General features: G+C 39.8%; 1 protein-coding gene across 4 annotated transcripts in view; it reads right to left on the bottom strand.

Moving 5' to 3' along the window:
• The window catches only part of LOC102777429 (glucocorticoid receptor-like), a 62,390-nt gene extending 51,258 nt beyond the window's left edge, over positions 1-11,132 (bottom strand). For 3 of the 4 annotated variants that reach the window (XM_006784962.3, XM_006784963.3, XM_006784964.3), the window contains exons 1-2: positions 10,641-11,132; positions 7,714-8,957 (exon numbers count right to left, since the gene is read on the bottom strand). In XM_006784962.3, coding sequence (XP_006785025.2) covers positions 7,714-8,948 — 1,235 coding nt within the window. In that variant the 5' untranslated portion in view covers positions 8,949-8,957; positions 10,641-11,132. Of the gene's footprint in view, positions 1-7,713; positions 8,958-10,640 lie in introns of those variants that run through there. The other variant, XM_087847413.1, reaches the window with a different exon arrangement.
• Between the last annotated feature and the right edge of the window lie 6,453 nt (positions 11,133-17,585).

The raw sequence follows: 17,585 nt of genomic DNA, 5'->3' as shown, positions 1-17,585 counted from the left end.
CCACCCAGCACTCCCACTGTCATTATTATTAAGACTGTTGGCTTCTTTCTCTAACCTGTCACCCAAATGTATACTTTGCATGCTAGGGGATGTTTTTAGTGTGCGGGTGACAGGGGTGCTGAATGAAGTGGTGGGACTTCGCTCACCACCTCCACTAACCAATTTCCTGTGGAAAACCTTGTGATTCTATTTGCAGCATGTAGACATTTCCAGTGCCTATAGCTTTTGCCATTTGGTCTGTCTCATACGGTTACCAGAACCTGGTGCTTTCGCACGTATTACGATATTAAAACGTTCGCGAAAGCATCGCCAAGAAGGACATAAAAGTGTCACAAACAAGCCCCATTACCGTCTCCCTCCAGTTTTTCCAGGTTCAGCTAGTTTGCATTGGTAGGTTAGTCATCAAAAGAAGTGAGAGGTTAGACATGTGACAGAGACAGCTATGCACTCAGGAATTTTGAATCGTAGTGCTGATAGTCATTACATTATTAAGAATAGGTTCTTGAGAATACGACAAGAATCTTTTCGGAGTACAGGTATTCTATACCAAGAAATGTTCCCCTGCCCAGCTAGCTTTGTTCACAATGCACAATCATCTCACAATGAGTAATGACGCATTTCTGAGTCTTTGTCTGATCAATTAAGTATGTTGGTGGGTGTTGTGCATACAAAGCTTCTCAGATTTAAAGTAAATCTAAGAAGTCAGTGAGTGTCCAATCATCCAAAAATTCTATTATAAATTGGAAAGCCCACAAACATTTTCCAAATAAATCTGGCTTTTCAACAACGGTTCTTGTGAAAAAGAAAATGTAAAAATACAGGAAGAGAAGGAAGTAATGCTCAAATGAAAAATCTGAATTTCCCAGCACAGACTAGTCATTTCAGAGAGAGAGAAAGTGAAACAAAACTTTGACATTGTATGAGAGTTCCCATACACAGTGATTAATACATGTTAAAATCTATGTAGACATTTACAGATGACAACAGCAGCAAGCTGGCAGCCACCAAAATAGTCTTCAAAAAGGAAACAGCTTGGCTGGAACAGGACTACACCTCAGTTTAGCTCTTTGCACCACTCTGACCCTGTGCTTCAAAGACTCACAATAGGAACTAGAAAAAAACAAAACCAAAGAAAGTGCCAGATAGCAAGACAAACAGAAAGAGGAGAATTGTACAACATTAACGTGAATTAATATAACGTATCACAGAACATTTCAACACACTTCACATTACTCAGCCTGGATATCTGGATCCCACATGAACTGTCTGGCTAATACTAAGTACCTAAAATCAATCAGCCAGTAAAGAGAAATGCAATGTTTTATACAGCTAATCAAACAGCAAATAGCTATTTGTACAGATATTAAGTAACCTGAACTCAAACAAACAAAGCTGACTGAGGGTGGGATTATCTCGGAGATTAGAAATACAGGAAACTGACACAACAGATGTGAAGCTGACCTAGTTTTTGCCGTAGTTTAGCGACCTTTTGTTGGTAGTTCCCGTTTTAAAAATTATAGCGGCTGTCGGTTTGACTCGAGTTTCCCAGCCTGCCGTTTATATAACAAGAATGTCTTTGGTCTGTGGGAGGAATCCCAAACACACACAGGGAAAACAGGCAACCTCAACACAGAAAAACCTCAGATGAACCTTCAGGCAGTGAGGTAAATAGTGCTAAGCAAGGCAATACAAAGCAATCCTGTTATTTTGCAATGTATACTTCTATTTAAGATAATATACTGTACGAGAAACTGATCACGCTCAGCACAATTACTGTTATTATGTAAATCAGCAATGGTGAATCTTGGCATACAGTTCCTTGTGTTTACAAATGCTAATAAATAAGTGATCAATGTCATTCAATTTCAAGTTATCCCTCTTCGGGGCCTAAGTCTGATAATTACAGTAATGATGATGATAATTATTATTATTTTTAGACACAAGCCACTACAGATAACTGAGCTAATACATCTTATTATTCTCCTTGTTACATATATAAACACAATGCATGGAAGAATTTACAGAAATATAAAGTAGTTAAAAAAAATATCAGACTAATAGTATGATTTAAAAGATTTTTTTCTTTCAGGTGTTCGGGTGACATCTGTGTATTTAAGTTCACTAATTATGGTTTTAAAAAACAATCAGTAATAACTGTATTTGAACACGGTTAAGTATAATTTAGTGTTTTCCCCTGCTGCTATAGCCTACAATACTCTTCATGCTGAAGGTCATTAACACTGACCTATGAATCATAGAAAATGCATCTAACTCAAGGCAACTTAGCACAGAACCAATTTATTTTGGTTTATTTTTATCTTTAGGCACCTTGTTTGAAGCCACTTGTTGCAAAAACACTTCATTTGGTCACATTTCTTCAGCTGAAACCATAAAAAAATGCCAACGATAACACAGTTTGGCAGACATAAAATAGAATTTTTGCACCAACAATGTTATTTTCAAAGGACTATTAGCCAAAAACTTGACATGGCGTGCAGTGAACCCTTAAACCTAACGGTCAAGTGGAAGAGAAAAGAAGAAGTGGCAGGCCTGTAAAAACCATGTACAGCATATAAACAGCATCTGAAAGTTGGAAAAGTATCCAACAAAGGCCTGACACAGGACCACAGTGATGCAGTTGGCCCTTCAGTTAACTAGTGTTCACTGAAGCCTCATCAGAAATAGTCTCAAAGGAAGGTGTTAAGAAGCCATTTTTTAAGGAAAGGAAACTTGGAGAAAAGGCTAAGCTATGCCAAATTACACAGGAACTGGATTCAAATTCAGTGGCAACAGATCTTACGGAGTAATTAATCAAAATGCGAATGTTTTGGTTCAAATCGTGAATATCTACAGAGAAGGTCAGGAGCGAGCTACAACAGTGAGTGTCTACAGCCATCTGTAAAGCACGGTGGAGGCTCTGTCGTGATTGGGGTTGCATTTCAGCCAGGGGTGTTGCAATGCAAAATTGATGAAACTATGAATGCAGAAAATAACATCAGATTTTGATACACCATGCAATACCATCTGACTCTAAAAGCTCTTTTTCTCAGCATGATACTGAAAAACCCCAACAAAAACCCACAGTGGATCACTATCAGTTGTGAACTGAGTTTCCCAAAAGGTGGACCTCAGTATTATTGAAGCAGTATGGAGTCATATTGGCTGAGAACGCTTTGGCATAACACTCTGTATTTCCATGTATGTTTCCCACTGTCCTTGCACAATATAAATAAATAAGGAATGGTTAAAGACTTTTGCACAGCACGGTATATTATATACTATACAGTATATTGCTGTGCCTAACAACCTTTATAGCAGATATCACTTATTTTGGACCCTGTAACACATATGTTTTGCATTAGCAACAGTGGTTTTGACAGTTTATGAGAAATCTAACATGCATGCTCCAGAACTGTGTGTGCAGGGCATGGCTGCAAAACATGCTGTCAAACATGTGGTCTCTCTAATCTCTTGTCTTAAAGTTTATATTATATAATGTGCTGCAATGATTCCAGAATATATTTTCTAAAAAAATGTAAATAACAGTCTATGACATATGCTGACTTTTTTTTTTTAAAACAGAGTGTGAAAACCACTTAACAATAACACAAAGCATCTGCAGTCCTCAGTAACAGTAACAACTACTTTATGATGCAAATCGCAACACACCCAACTGTCAAACAAAAGCATAATTTTCCTGTTAAAAAAAAGAGCAAAAAACATGCAAAAAGAACAAAAAAAAAGAAAAAAAATGTCTCAGCTTTACCACAATCTGTACTTCTAACATGAATGTGGTTGTGTGTGTGTGTGTCTGTGTTTACGTGACAACTGTGTGTGTACAGCATTTGCATGCCTCTGTTAAATAAAGAGCTTTGAGGGGGCCAGCGAGGGTAAGTAGGTGAAGAGAAAAAAAGTGACTGAGTGACAGCGTAAGGAGAGCGAGACAGCAGCACACCATAGCAGATATGTACACGTGGCCTCCCAGCTTCGCTGTGTACACTACACACATTCACACATTCACACAAATACACAAACACACACACAGCTTGCTATCCTCAGCTGTGCTCTTACACACACGGATGCAGGCAACGGAGCAACAGAGAAGAGTTGACATCAGCTTTTTAACCCTTTTTTACTTTGCATGACTCACAACATTTTGAACTTAGCATCACACAAATAAGAAGACTGGGAGGTATAACAGGTTAAAACAAGTAAAAACAAATGTCTCCTAATAAGAGGGTGTGTCATGCTATTTCTAGAATTGATATGCATCTTGTAAGTGCCTCCTTTTACCCTGGGCATGCAGCAACAAACATTTGTCTATTTGATTATCAGTTATGTAACACAAATCCTGTGCCAAGAAATGTGGTTGGGCCAAATTGCATTCAAACTGTGTCGAAAATTCTCATAGAACAGCTAGATGGCCTAAATCAGGGGTGTCGAACTCCAAGCCTCGAGGGCCGCTGTCCTGCAGGTTTTAGCATCTCACCCTGGGTCAACACACTTGAATCAAATGATTAGTTCATTACCAGGAATCTGGAGAACTTCAAGACATGTTGAGGAGGTACATTTAGCCATTTAAATAAACTGTGTTGGATCAAGGACACATCTAAAACCTGCAGGACACCGGCCCTCGAGGCCTGGAGTTCGACACCTGTGGCCTAAATGATATGAAGGGTGTAGTTGATATGATATGATATATGATATATAATATAGCCACCAGTCACCGTTTTCATCCCTCCGTTAAGATATGGCATGTATCACACACATAGCTGTGAAATAATACAGTATAATGTGATCTAATGCAAAAGCACCGTAACGTACAGCAACACTATACATTTCTATACATACAGTTCTGCTTTAGAGACGCATCAATCGACTCTCCAGGGACCCGAAACGGACAAATTTCAGCACTTTCACCCTGTTAATCACGCATATGTCTGATTACCAGCCAGTGTGTTTCATGCATGCACAGCACATGCACAGCAACACAGGCAAATAGTTGTTCTCACACTCACAGTCTCACAGACTGAGCCGAGATCTTAACTGTAAGTGAGGAAGACAAAGTAAACCACAGGGGAACCACCATGAAAACATTCGTAACAACAAACCTATGAGACTCTTATATGACCTAGACCCAGCTAAACATGCCCAATTTGAAGAAGCTAACAAAGGAAAAGTGGCTAAGGCTAGCCAGAGACTAGAGCTAAGCTTACTGGAAAATGAAGTACCTGAAAATTTTGTAGTGTAAATCTTCTGCACTCGGTTTTGTTTAATAAGGTTAAATATATAAAATATTTTGGTGAATTAGCTGTACCTCCTTCCAGTGGCAGAGCACTTTCTTTCCAGTTGTTTAAGTGAGAGATCGTCCTGCGACTTGCTGCAGTTTGGTGCAGTTTGTAAAGTTTAGTAATTTATTATTAAAATAAAATTCAGCACTGTCTAAAAGTTCATTTTTGCTTGATTATCTTATCCAGTGCATCTTTATTCAATTCTAAAGTATTAAACGACTCAGTCAGAATGACCAGTTTCTTTTTTCTTATGCTGTTCTTTGTTATGTTGCATAACTGTTCAATTTTTTTTATAGTTGATCCCTGCCACTTTTATAATTCACAGTGTATAATTCCTTAAAGAAAGTCTGTAGCTAAAACAGAGACCCTAAAAAGAAATATGTATAATATAGCTAAAAAAAATCATTAACAATTTCTCAAAATTCAGTATTTTAACTTCTGACTGTGAAAATCTAATGCTTTACTTTATTTCATGTAAAAGCTGATTCATTTTGTTTCCGGGTTGTTGCTCATACTAAAAAAAAAAAAAAAAACTAAAATCAATTTAACACAAAATGAAACATTTTTAAATATTTAATGATTTCATATACTGAATTATTATTAGCTGTGTATGATTTAAAAGTTTTATTTTAAAATAATCATCCATCTATGTGAAATCGCATTTGAAATAATCAGCTTAGTGTCAATTAAAGTGTCACTACTGTTCATTGGTAAATCTAAAGTGTTGATTTAAATAATTTATACATCATGGGAACAGCTTAACTGCTAAATGAGGATATATAAATCGTATAGTCCAGTTATACTTGCTTGGTCAGTGGACTGTTAGGTGAGTTTGTTTTTGCATTAAGCTGTTTGTACTGTAAGAGATTTTTCATTGCAGTGTTCAGGTCCCGAAGAGCATCACAGTACGTTATCACACTTCATGCTGGTGCAACAGGGATCAACACAGCAGGAAGTCGGTTACAAAAGTCCCGTGTCCGTGTTTAGCAATAAAGTTCACTACAGTTTATTATACAGGAGAACGACAGTGGCTTGGGAAGACTGAGACTTGCACTATTTACCAGAACAAAGAGATGTGATCAACAGAAAATCAGACTGACGGAAAAGAGCTAGCGATAGCTGAAACTCGTTCATATACAACTTGTTTACAGCTGACCTGAGCTAAATCCCTTAACAGCTCTTTGAGAAGGCCAGTACGGGCTCACATTATTACTAGACATTAATCAAACACCATCTTTGTACTTTCACATATAACCATGTAGACTCATAAAACTAAAAATTCAACCTCTATCAATGTCACGCTCTTAGTTGGTTCAGTTATCAGATAGTCTTTCCAAGCTGAAGCGAGGCGTGTCGACCAGACACTTTTCATGCTCACCAAGCTGCACGTACACAACTTTCTCACAGCGTTCATTTCCATCAAATTAAACAGGAGCACACTGCATTTTTAGAGATGCAAATAACACGTTTTCTAATAAATCGTGGTGGGATGACACGTTTTGCTCTCTAACAAGCAAAACAAAAACAAAACAATAGAGGAAAAATACCAAATGAATAGTTCTTGGATACCTTATATGAGAACATTTAAGCAATATAGCTTAGTCAGACATTGGAATCCAGAATCCCCAATACTGTGACACTGGAAAACATAAGATCTCACCTGGATGGCTATTCTCACACACCTTCTCATATCAAGTCTTCAGTTAGACCGCTTACTTTCCCTACTGTCACCTTGCGCCTCGTCAAAAACAGCAAAATATTTCTCTTATATCAGTCTCCTATTCTTGCATACATATTATACGTAGTGTTTACTCTTAATTTAAACTCGATTCAGATTTACAATGTGCTGCAAAGTGGATGTATTAAGAGTATGCTCTGCAGTGTCTGCAGATGTGATGAGCACCAGACGCCCTGCATCCAAATTCTGTTAAGAATGTCACAGGGAAGCATACAACAGCTCCTGAGCATCTTTTCTGACTTATTCAAGTGATTTTGTGTTAAAAAAAATCATCACACTAGAGGACATTGTGTTAAATGTTATGAAAAAACTGACTGAGATGTCAAGTTGCCAGACTGAACTTAGCATTTCAGGAGCTAAGTGAGCAGCACAAAAATCTTTGTAGCGCAGTGGAAAAGGAAGCGCTGCAATCATTGTGCTTATATACTACTAAAGTTAATTGACCATCTAGTGGACTAAAAAGCAGTAGTTAGTCTTCACAGTTTGTATTTAGAGTATTCACACCTAAGACTGCAGCAAATAACGCATTATCAGCTTCCCTTCTCCTTACAATTAAACTTCTTTTTTCAAAGCACAGCCATACTCTTCTTTGTCAATACAAAGCCAATCATATGATGACTGAGAATAACGACAAACGTTGCAATGAAGTCAAAAGCAAACATAGTGGGATAAAGTTCAACCTACCCAGAGAAGCCAACAGAAAAAGGTGCCAAGGACGCGACAGGAGTGAGCCCATCATCGCTGCTCTGAATCCCAGATGTCTCTCCATACCTTTTCCCCCGGGCCCAGTCATCCCCCATCAGAGGCATGTTTGAGTACATGTCAAAAGGCTTCTGGTCTTGTATGTCCATTGTTGAGCTCGGGTTGGCTCTGTAGTGGTAGCCGGGCACTGCGCCGACACTCACAGGTGAGGACATGGGGCGTGGTCCTCCTCCATGGAGAGAGCTGATGCCGCTCTGGAGACACTGAGGCTGGCAGAAACCATTATCCTGCTTCTCCTGTTTTATCACACCAGGGGTACAGATTTGGAGGAAAGACTCATCAGGATCCTTCTCTTCCTTGATGATGACAGTGGAGAGAAGGGCCTGAGGCTGGTGATGCTGGGGCTGATGTTGCTGGTGATGTATTAGTTGGTGGTGCTGCTGCTGTTGTTGTTGATGGGGGTGTAGGGCATGGTGTTGCTGCTCTGTGCCATTAACACTGGTACAGTTTTCTCCGTTACCCATGAGAGGCTTTATTTCCTTTGGCAAGCCACTGACAGGACAGCCACCACCGGTGCTCTCTTGTAGAATGTTATCCAAGTGTGCCACTTCTGAATCCAACTCAAAAGCACTGATTTCTGGCAGTGAGCTGGGAAGGTCCAGATCTTGCCAAATCTCTGTATCCTCAATCAGGCGGCCACTGTTGCCATCCAAATCGCATGGACCAGTGCCTGTGTGCCCACTATAAGTTCCCAAGTCTTTGTCCAGAGAAAGAATGCTTTCCGTCTTTATGGGGTGGGAAAAAAGGTCAGGCAGAGGAAGGTTGCCTAGGACGGAAGTGTCTGAGGTGTTGATGACAGATGTGGGTGTATCGGAAATACACTGGTTAAACAATGGCAAGCTGTCCCCCATGCCGAATATACCAATATCCTGTTGCTGCTGTTGTTGTTGTTTCTGCATTCGAATCATTTTACCCTCCTTCATGTCTGTCCCCTCACCCAGAACATGGTGCTGATGAGACTCAAACAAGCCTCCAAGCTTCCCCTGGCCATTGGTTCCACCCTGTCTATTGGGGGCCACTGTGGCAGGGGGCAGAGACCCAGGCAGATGCATTGCAGTCTGGAACAGTGAACCAGGTGTGTCACCAGTACCTCCTATCTCCGCAAATGTCAGGCCGTCGTCTCGATTACCATTGCGCTTCAGTCCACTCTGATCCATTTCTTTGTCCTGTGGGTAACAGTGAGGACAGCCAGGGTGAATCAAAAACACAACACACACACACACAAGGACACACATGCACACTAAAGAGACAAAATTTGCCTTGAATGAGATGACCCATACAGTAGATAATGAAGAAGCGAAACAAACAGAAAATCTTACTGAAATACTAATCACTGATGTTGACAGGTGTTTGAAAACATCTGCATTACAAAGTGGCGCTCTTTAAAAGCAGTGTTCCGCTGCTGTGCTTCTGCCTACGCTCTTCTGCTTCTACTTATTTATTTTTTCATCTTTATATAAATGACAGCAGCTGAATGACCCCCTCCCCCAACACCCACACTCCAACAATGTGGCAGACACACAAATGGGAGAACACTTAAAACCGACTTGCAAAATCAGACCAGAGCTATTAGGCTTGCGTGAAATAAATGACTAAAATATGTGTGCTATTTCTAGGAACTGCGTCTTTTCCTCCGTGAACAGGGAAAAGAAGTTCAAGACATGCCCGGACAACTTGCGTTACTGGTATCCGCACCGTCAGCCCCCCATTGAGCGTTTGTAACAACATGCATCCGTTGGACTCGTGAGACACTAAACCACGTTAGGCATCTGGCGTGAACGTCTGCCTCTGCCCACTTGCAAGAAGGAGCGAGTAAATAATACATTCAAAGTCCAATTTAGAAGTTTTAAACCGATTAAAACGAGGATCGGTCTGGAGTGTTTCGAAGCGGTGTCCCTGAATAAACTATATATTAAAAATAAAGCGGGAACACAAATAGGCCAGCATATTAGCTCGCAAACTTCGTCGACCATTTGATACGCTGTAAATGTCAAAACCTTAAAATAACGCACTGCCGAATCGTGCGTGACGACCGGATAATTTCCGGTGATGTTTTGATCAATGCAAGTCGCCGGGGTCTTTTCTGCTACATCTTTTCCAGTTCTTGAGGCGCAGCGGTGACATTCTTCCTCCGGAATACTTTATATAACATTCATAAACACTTTAAAGCGTCTAAAATAGCTATAGCACTGCAGTATTGTGCTTGAAGTCCAAGGATTTATGAAGGGTTTTTTGTGGCTGCGCGGGATTACCGTGCACACATGATTATTTTTTTCCTTTGTTTTATTGAGCATCTTACAGAAAATGCAAAAAACGATTTATGTTTTGGCCGTAAGGTTCAACAACTTTTCCACACCCACAACGCATTATTGCCAGCTGTCATGCACAGCTTCAAAACTGAAGCTAATGAGATCAACCATTTCTTTCCAACTTCACTTTGACCAATAAATACCAGTTGGATGCTAAAGTTATATATATATTTTTTTTAAAAAGAACTTTGGGATTTCCTGACTTTCTACATGGTACTCCCACCAAGCATGACAACACCATTAGTGCAACCTGTTGGTTATATGGGAAACTGCACAGATCACACGCTTGCTAGCCGCAAAGCCTGATAAGCAGCTGGTAGGCTGAAGTTTGTGCAACGTTTTCCCATTTCTTACACAAATTCTTCCGACCCAAAAGAGACGCTTTCCTCGAGCGCTCGTGGCGATCTGTCAAACAGAGCTGTCAGCGCGCACGACCCTCACCGTCGGCCTACTCCACGGAACAGCCAGTTTCACCCCTGCCAACATTTCTGCAGTGACCAAACGAGAAGACAAGTGTTTCCACTTGAAAAGATTTCATACCTGTAGTATGAGTACCTGACCTGTACTCCACCGGTTAGGTCATCTTTTAGTAGTCCAACTTGGAAAAAATGTAAGAAATGCCGCAACGTCCACAAGGTGAAGCGCTTGAATAAAACCCCTTCGTTGCAGTTTTGTTTTGTGGTGAAGTATCAGCTGTATTTGTTGCTGCCTCTGTGCCCGTATGGCAAGAATACATTCTCCGCAATATATCTAACTGTAAAATCAACAGCCCGACGCTGACCCAGCTCGAGCTGGCGAGATCCGCCGTGTGCGCCGTTTCACGGATCACTCGATAACTTTTTAATGCTCACCACCGGCAGGAGGGGGCGAAAAAAAGTGACCGATCGCTCACAGAACTCGGAATAAATCCGCAGGAAATCGACATATCTATGGCACAATGTTCTGCTTATGCGCCATTAAAAGCGCCAGTATTCTAAAGTTATATAATAGAGCCGCGATCCCTAGCGCACTCAACTGCAAACTCAGGCACAGGGCAGGGCGATCGTTTAGTGAAATGGTGACAGCTAAAACAGAAGGCGATCCGCACTTCCTTTAGCTCTCAAAAATAAAAGCCTTCTCTGCTGCAATCGTCTTTACTAGCATTAAATGAAAATGTGTGCCGAGGTATTTAATAATCAACATAAATATCCGCTTTTTACAGATTGAAACGCACCAGCTTTTGTTCTTTTCATACTATTCTATTAAGGTTTATTCCACATCAAACCTTTTCGCTTTTAGTGTAAGGCAGGATGTCGTGTGTTCCCATATCCCCGTGTTTGTCTGTGCCACCTTGACGCAGTTGGTTTGACACTTGGTGAACGCCCCTTTGCCCACTGAAAACTGCAGGAAAATCTGTCAAAACGTGTCTTCATCGGCCCCTTATATCCACCAGGCACAGGACTAAACAGACAGTTCTTAGGCCATATGACCTATGTCCCGCTACAGCTCCTCAGACATCAAATCAAGGCTGCTAATAACAATTACTTGAGCTTGGGGTTCTATTTAGAGTTAAGGTGAAAATAATAAAGGAGAAAATCTCAGATCAAATCCTTTAAAAGCCTAGTTATTAAAAGACTCGCCTTTCATAGTTCATGTCAGAGATTGATTAAAATATCCCAAATCTTTGCTGCTATGAAACGTCTTAAATTGCAAAAGTACCTTGAGGGTTCTTAGACACGCATCATATGCAATGTAAGTAAAACATATGAAACCTGCTTATTATGATACCTTGTGTCATGTCACTTAAGACATTGTTCATCCCACACTTGTAACAAATGAAGTGAAGTCTTGCCTGAAGCAACCGAAAATCTACTGACAGGCAATGAACTTACAGGAGCTGCTGAAGAAGAGGACAGAGAAACCCTCCAAAAGTAAACTTCAGCAAACACACCCACGTAAGTGCTTTTATCAGGTTTTATCCCTAATTTTGTATCACTGTCATGTTATTAGAGCTGAAACAGGCTCTCAGAGATAACTGGATAAAACTCACACTATATTGCTTTATGTTTTTATTGAGCCTTTTTTTATATATCTGGTTTCCTGTTATAAATGACTTCAATCACTTACTCATGTTTTTTGGACGAATGCGTCTTGATAAAGCTGCAACACACAATCTAGCTGTTCTGCACAAGCACATCTTGAACAGGCATAATCTCTCATGTCTGTGGGTGTGTGCGCACGCGTTGCGTTTGCGGGACATCTGTAAATGGCAGTTGTAAAAAAAACCAAAAACAAATAAGAGGTCAAACTACCCGGGCAGGCAATGCAGCAGAATTTTAAAAGAAGCACAGTTACAGTGACTCATTTTTCAGGAGAATAGCTGCAAATTAAATGGCTGAGTCTATTTCAAGAACTAGGAGGGTTCAACAGATCTGAATCTTTTTTTGAGCAAGTTGAGAGAGCTGCAGCCTGGTCATTTCACTTGCATCTTAAAAAAACACATTTCAGTAGACACTAGAAAATTAAACTGACCCAGTATATTTTACCTTATTCATTTAGGAGGCATTAAGAGCAAGGGCATACGTTTTTATAGAAAGCATTAGCTAGTAATTATGGCAATACTCTTGCTGATCAGTCTTTACAGTCAAGTGTAATAGTGAGTCTTGAGTGAGAATAGCCTAGCAATATGATTCTGTTGGTCTCTTCTACCAGAAAAAAGCCTTTATTTTTGACATTTATTTCCCATTTATTCAGTGGACTGCAACAATGACTGTTCAGCAAGACATACAAGGTGAGGAAAGGAAAGGGGGGACAGCTGAGTCTGTGCAGACAGGTGGGAAGAAATAAAATAGGATAACTTGATCCAAACCAACAGCCTAAAGAAGAAAGACAGACAAGCTAAAGGGGCGGGAGGAAAATGGGAAGATGTAGCAGGCGTGGCCGTCCATGTATGTCATCCTATTAGGAGGAGTAAAGTGTGTCCAGTGCATGCGGATGTCTCATTAACGGCCGTGTGGCTGGAGAGATGCAGGAGCTCCCCAGGGCCTGAGAAAACCACACTGTTCTCAAAACATCACCGGGAACACAGTGAGTTTTTAATGCTGGGTAACAATGGGTGATCCTATTTACCAATAAGCAATAAAAACATTGGACATGCCGTGCTCCATGTGCATGTATGTTCAACTTGTACATGTAGAAGTATGCTATCGTGGTTGTGTAATATAGCTCGCTTGTGTCTTCCACTGTATACTAGAATAATCGTTGGTGTCACTGGTATTTGCGTGTATTTGTTTATTTCTTCTTTCCTTTATTTTTTTATTTCAGTGATGAAAGCCGGCCGGGCTTAATTATCTAGCATTCCATCAGATGTGTTTGTGTTCATTATTCTGTGAATGAGTTCAGTGTCTCCTTTTATCTTCTTCATTATGCTTTGTTAATCATTTAGGTCTCCAGTGCGGTTAGAGCCAGTAGTAGTAATAATGGTAGTAGTAGCTGGTTGTTGTTGTTGTTTTGCTTTTTTGTTTTTTTTGCAGCGATTGGGATTTATTGTGCAAAAACTTGATAAACATCTGCCCTGTGATTTTAATTGTCCATTAGGTTCCATTAAGTACATGGGCCGACACAAAGGACACAATAAAAAGGCACATTTCAAATTAAAGTTCAGGGGAAAGGAGAAAGTTACAAAGCAGTCACACCAAAAGTCACATCACTTCACAAGTCAGCCAATAATATTTGGGAACTAATTGGATAAAATATAACCTTTGCTTATCTTTTAAAGAAATACACCCTAAATACAAATGAGCTAAAATGTAATTTCTTGAATTGTTAGAGTACACTTTTCTTTTCTTTTGCGATCTTACGTAACGGTTAAAAATACTGTGAAATCTGCAGAGTGACTCAGACTTTAATGAACTGATTAGACCTTGTAAAACTCAACAGGACTTTTAGAGCAAGGTCAAGAACTGACATCAAGTATTTCAGCCTCATTCTTATGTGGTAACAACAACAGCATCTGACTGATCAAAACATGACAACAGCCTATAAAGTGAGGACTATAGGAAATCAGAATCAGAATCAGAATACTTTATTGATTCCTAGGGGAAATTATTTTAATGTCAAATAATTTTGAAACATGTCAAAGGACCCCTGGGTCCATTACGTCAGTCCAAGAAACTACTAAGAAATGAAAGTTTGCAAATTATGAAAGAAAACTGCTAAATGAAACTGACAAAGCACCACCATATGACCTGTAGAGTGGATGAACTGGCATAGAAGTGGCAGTGTATTTTTCCACTAGTTAACCACGACCACAAACGTATAACCTTTTAGAAAAGTCTATATCTGAAGTATGCAAATTAGCATCTGGTTGAGTCAGAGTAATACTGGGAAAAAAGGACAGGAGCAGCATTTGATTAAAAAAACATGTTGCCAACTTGTTTTGCATCAGTGGAGAAAATGTCATGTTTTAGTCTGAGTCAATGGCATAGGAAACATCGGAAGAGATACGGAAGAATTGATCCCACTTGATAGTACATTTTGGATGAAAAGTGATGCTTTTGCATCAAAACACTACTCTAAAGTATACCTCAAAGCCCAGAACTCAAGTGTAGTGAATATTTTGAATACAGAAAGTGCAAGGATGTGGCATAGGCATTTTCCATTAACATATAATTCTTTGTTCTAAACAAAAAAAGATTAAAAATGATACAATTTTAACCCTTAATAAACACCCACTATCCAATTCATGTATTCCACTTGTTCAACTGCTAGTTAACCCAATTATCTAATCAGTCAATCACATGGCAGCAATTCAATGCATTTAGGCATGCAGATATGGTCAAGATGACCTGTTGAAGTTCACACTGAGCATTAGATTGTGGCGTGGTTGTTGGTCACAGGTGGGGGGATATTTTCTTGACACACTCTTTCCCTTAGTGCAAATTGAGCGCACTCTTTAAACACTACCACCTACCAGAGTGTTCTTGCCTACCGTTTCCATCCCTTTATTACCGCAGTGAGCTTCCAGCACCATGTCACAAAGCTCAGCTCATCTCCAACTGGTTTCTTGGACATGACAATGAGTTCACTGTCTTCAAATGACCTCCACAGTGAACAGATCTCAGTTGAGTAGAGGACCTTTGGGATGTGGTGGAACAAGCGATTCTCATTGTTGATGTGCGACAACAAATGTGCAGTAACTGTGCGATGCCATCATGTCAATGTGGACCAAAATCTCAAAGGAATGTTTCCGGCACTTTGAATGTGTGCCATGAAGAATTAATGGAGTTGAGAAGGTAAAAAAAAAAAGGTACAACCCAATACTGAGAAGATTTAACTAATGAAGTGACAGATGAGTGCATGTCAAAGTCAAAAGTAGAAGCCATTTATTATACATCTACACAGCTGTATGATTAGAAAACATTATATTCAAGTTGCTTTTTGTGTAGTGAAACTACCATGCTGGGAAAAAAATTACACATTTAACAAAGTATGTGCTCTTTTATCCGTCCTCATCTGTGAACATTCATACTGTCTAGATAAGCTACTGTTAACTCATCACTTAGTTATCATTTAGCAACATTTGGCCTTTTTTTTTTACTGTAACAAAAATAACTTTAGAAGTTTTAAACTTTGGGATAGAACACCTTGTTTTGACTTGATTCCATCCTGCTCATTTGTTTCTTTTGTTGTTGCATTCTCACACCCACTCTCACACTCCCCCAGAGGCAGAAATGTCACAGCACAAATCTAAAACATGTCCAACAGATATTTCTTCTTCTTTTGTGACTAGCTTTGCAAAATGATAACATTATCAGTACCATTATCTGCTTTTCAAAGCTCGAATTTTACGAATCAGAACACTGAGATGAAAGCTATTAATGTTACAAAATTCAATATGTCGAATGCACGAGTAGCGTTTCAAAGAAAACGGATTTTGCATTCAAAGCAAGTCAGTTTAGTTGTTTCTATAATATACAGATTATACAACAACCTCTGTTCTTACACAACAAAATAAAGGCGAACAATGCAATAAACCTCAGTAAGAATAACAGAGGGGACGTGGCCTCTCCAGAAGAGACAGACAGACATAAAATCGATGTTGTGTATACACAATGGGAAAACACAGTAATAACAATTAAGATGATAAAATTACAGAATTGTATACTGAATGAGAAATGTGATCTGGAAGGACCTCAAGAACTCCAGGACCCCCAAAACAGACCTGGAACACATGATCACAACAGAGATCTTGAGGAAGAACAGACTACAAACAAACAAGAGCCAAACTTGACATCACATCACTCACAAATTAAATAAACATACTGGAGAGAGGTGGACGTGAAAAAGAAAGGGACAAAAAGCAAAATTAGAATGTCCTGGAGGACAAAGATCCAGACCCAACGTACCTGTAATAAGAACCTGACATAAGGAAAGACAAAGGTCTCAAGAGAAGGCCGAGTGACAAGATACCGGTTGTTGTTGTTCAAACTGTAAATGTATTCTTTAAGCACTTTATCTGGACAACTAGTTGCTTAGTTCCCTGCAACTATCCTGTCGGGTTAGCCGATGTGCTGTTTACATTTCTGTGAGCAAACCACAAATTTCACTTTTGGTGTTGCTAATTATCAGATGTACCCTGTGGCTAACACAGAAAGAGACAGTTCAAAAGAAGGACAGAAAGGCAGCGATACAGGAAGGAAGAACGAAAAGTTTCACTTTGGTGTGCCTTCCATGTCACATCATGCATGATGCCAGTAACAGTGGCATCACATTGAAGCCTATTGTTTCCTGCATCCCCAGTAAGAACTCAAAAAGTAATGAGTGGATGTTTACCTAACCTAGTACGGGAAATCAGCTTTTTAAGGGTTTGTACTAAATGCAAGATTGGAACACACTGTTCATTTTATTTTGTTCTTAGACCAAATAACTCAATTTGGATTTCTGGATATCTGTTTTAAAAATGATGGCAACTTTTTGGGGTCTGAGTAACAGAGTGTGCCACTCACGTTCAGAACAGCAAATTCTGACAGCTGGAACCACCAAACTTACACTTTGCACAAGCTGCAGCCTGCATCTAGTCCAGTCATTTCTAAACTTAGTATTCTCCACAATCACTTATACACACACGCATGCGCACACACACAAAGATGCAAATGTGACACATGGCTTTTGTACACACACAGACAGTCAGGATGACACAGAACAGTAAATGTGTGAGCATATAAACAGAACATAAGGCTGAGGAATGAGTCCGCTATGCTTTATGTACAACTACAAACATCCGGAGGGGGAAAAAAAACAGCCAACTGCCACTGCTGCCATACACAAAACAGTTGAGACAGTTGAGTAAGCGACTGTTACTGTAGTTTCCCCCAAAGGATCGTGTCGTGGTGCAATCAGAAGGAGAATTAATGCGATCGATGCTCTATTACGATGCATTTTCTAATACGGAACAGAAAAGTAAAGAAAAATCCATAAAAACTTGAGCACACGTGATTTTTTTGT

This window comes from Neolamprologus brichardi, chromosome 10 (genome assembly GCF_056152115.1).
Source record: "Neolamprologus brichardi isolate AB-2024 chromosome 10, ASM5615211v1, whole genome shotgun sequence".
In the NCBI taxonomy this organism is placed as follows: domain Eukaryota; kingdom Metazoa; phylum Chordata; class Actinopteri; order Cichliformes; family Cichlidae; genus Neolamprologus; species Neolamprologus brichardi.
The sequence above is the reverse complement of the archived record's forward strand: the minus strand, read 5'-3'. Positions and strand labels throughout refer to the sequence as shown.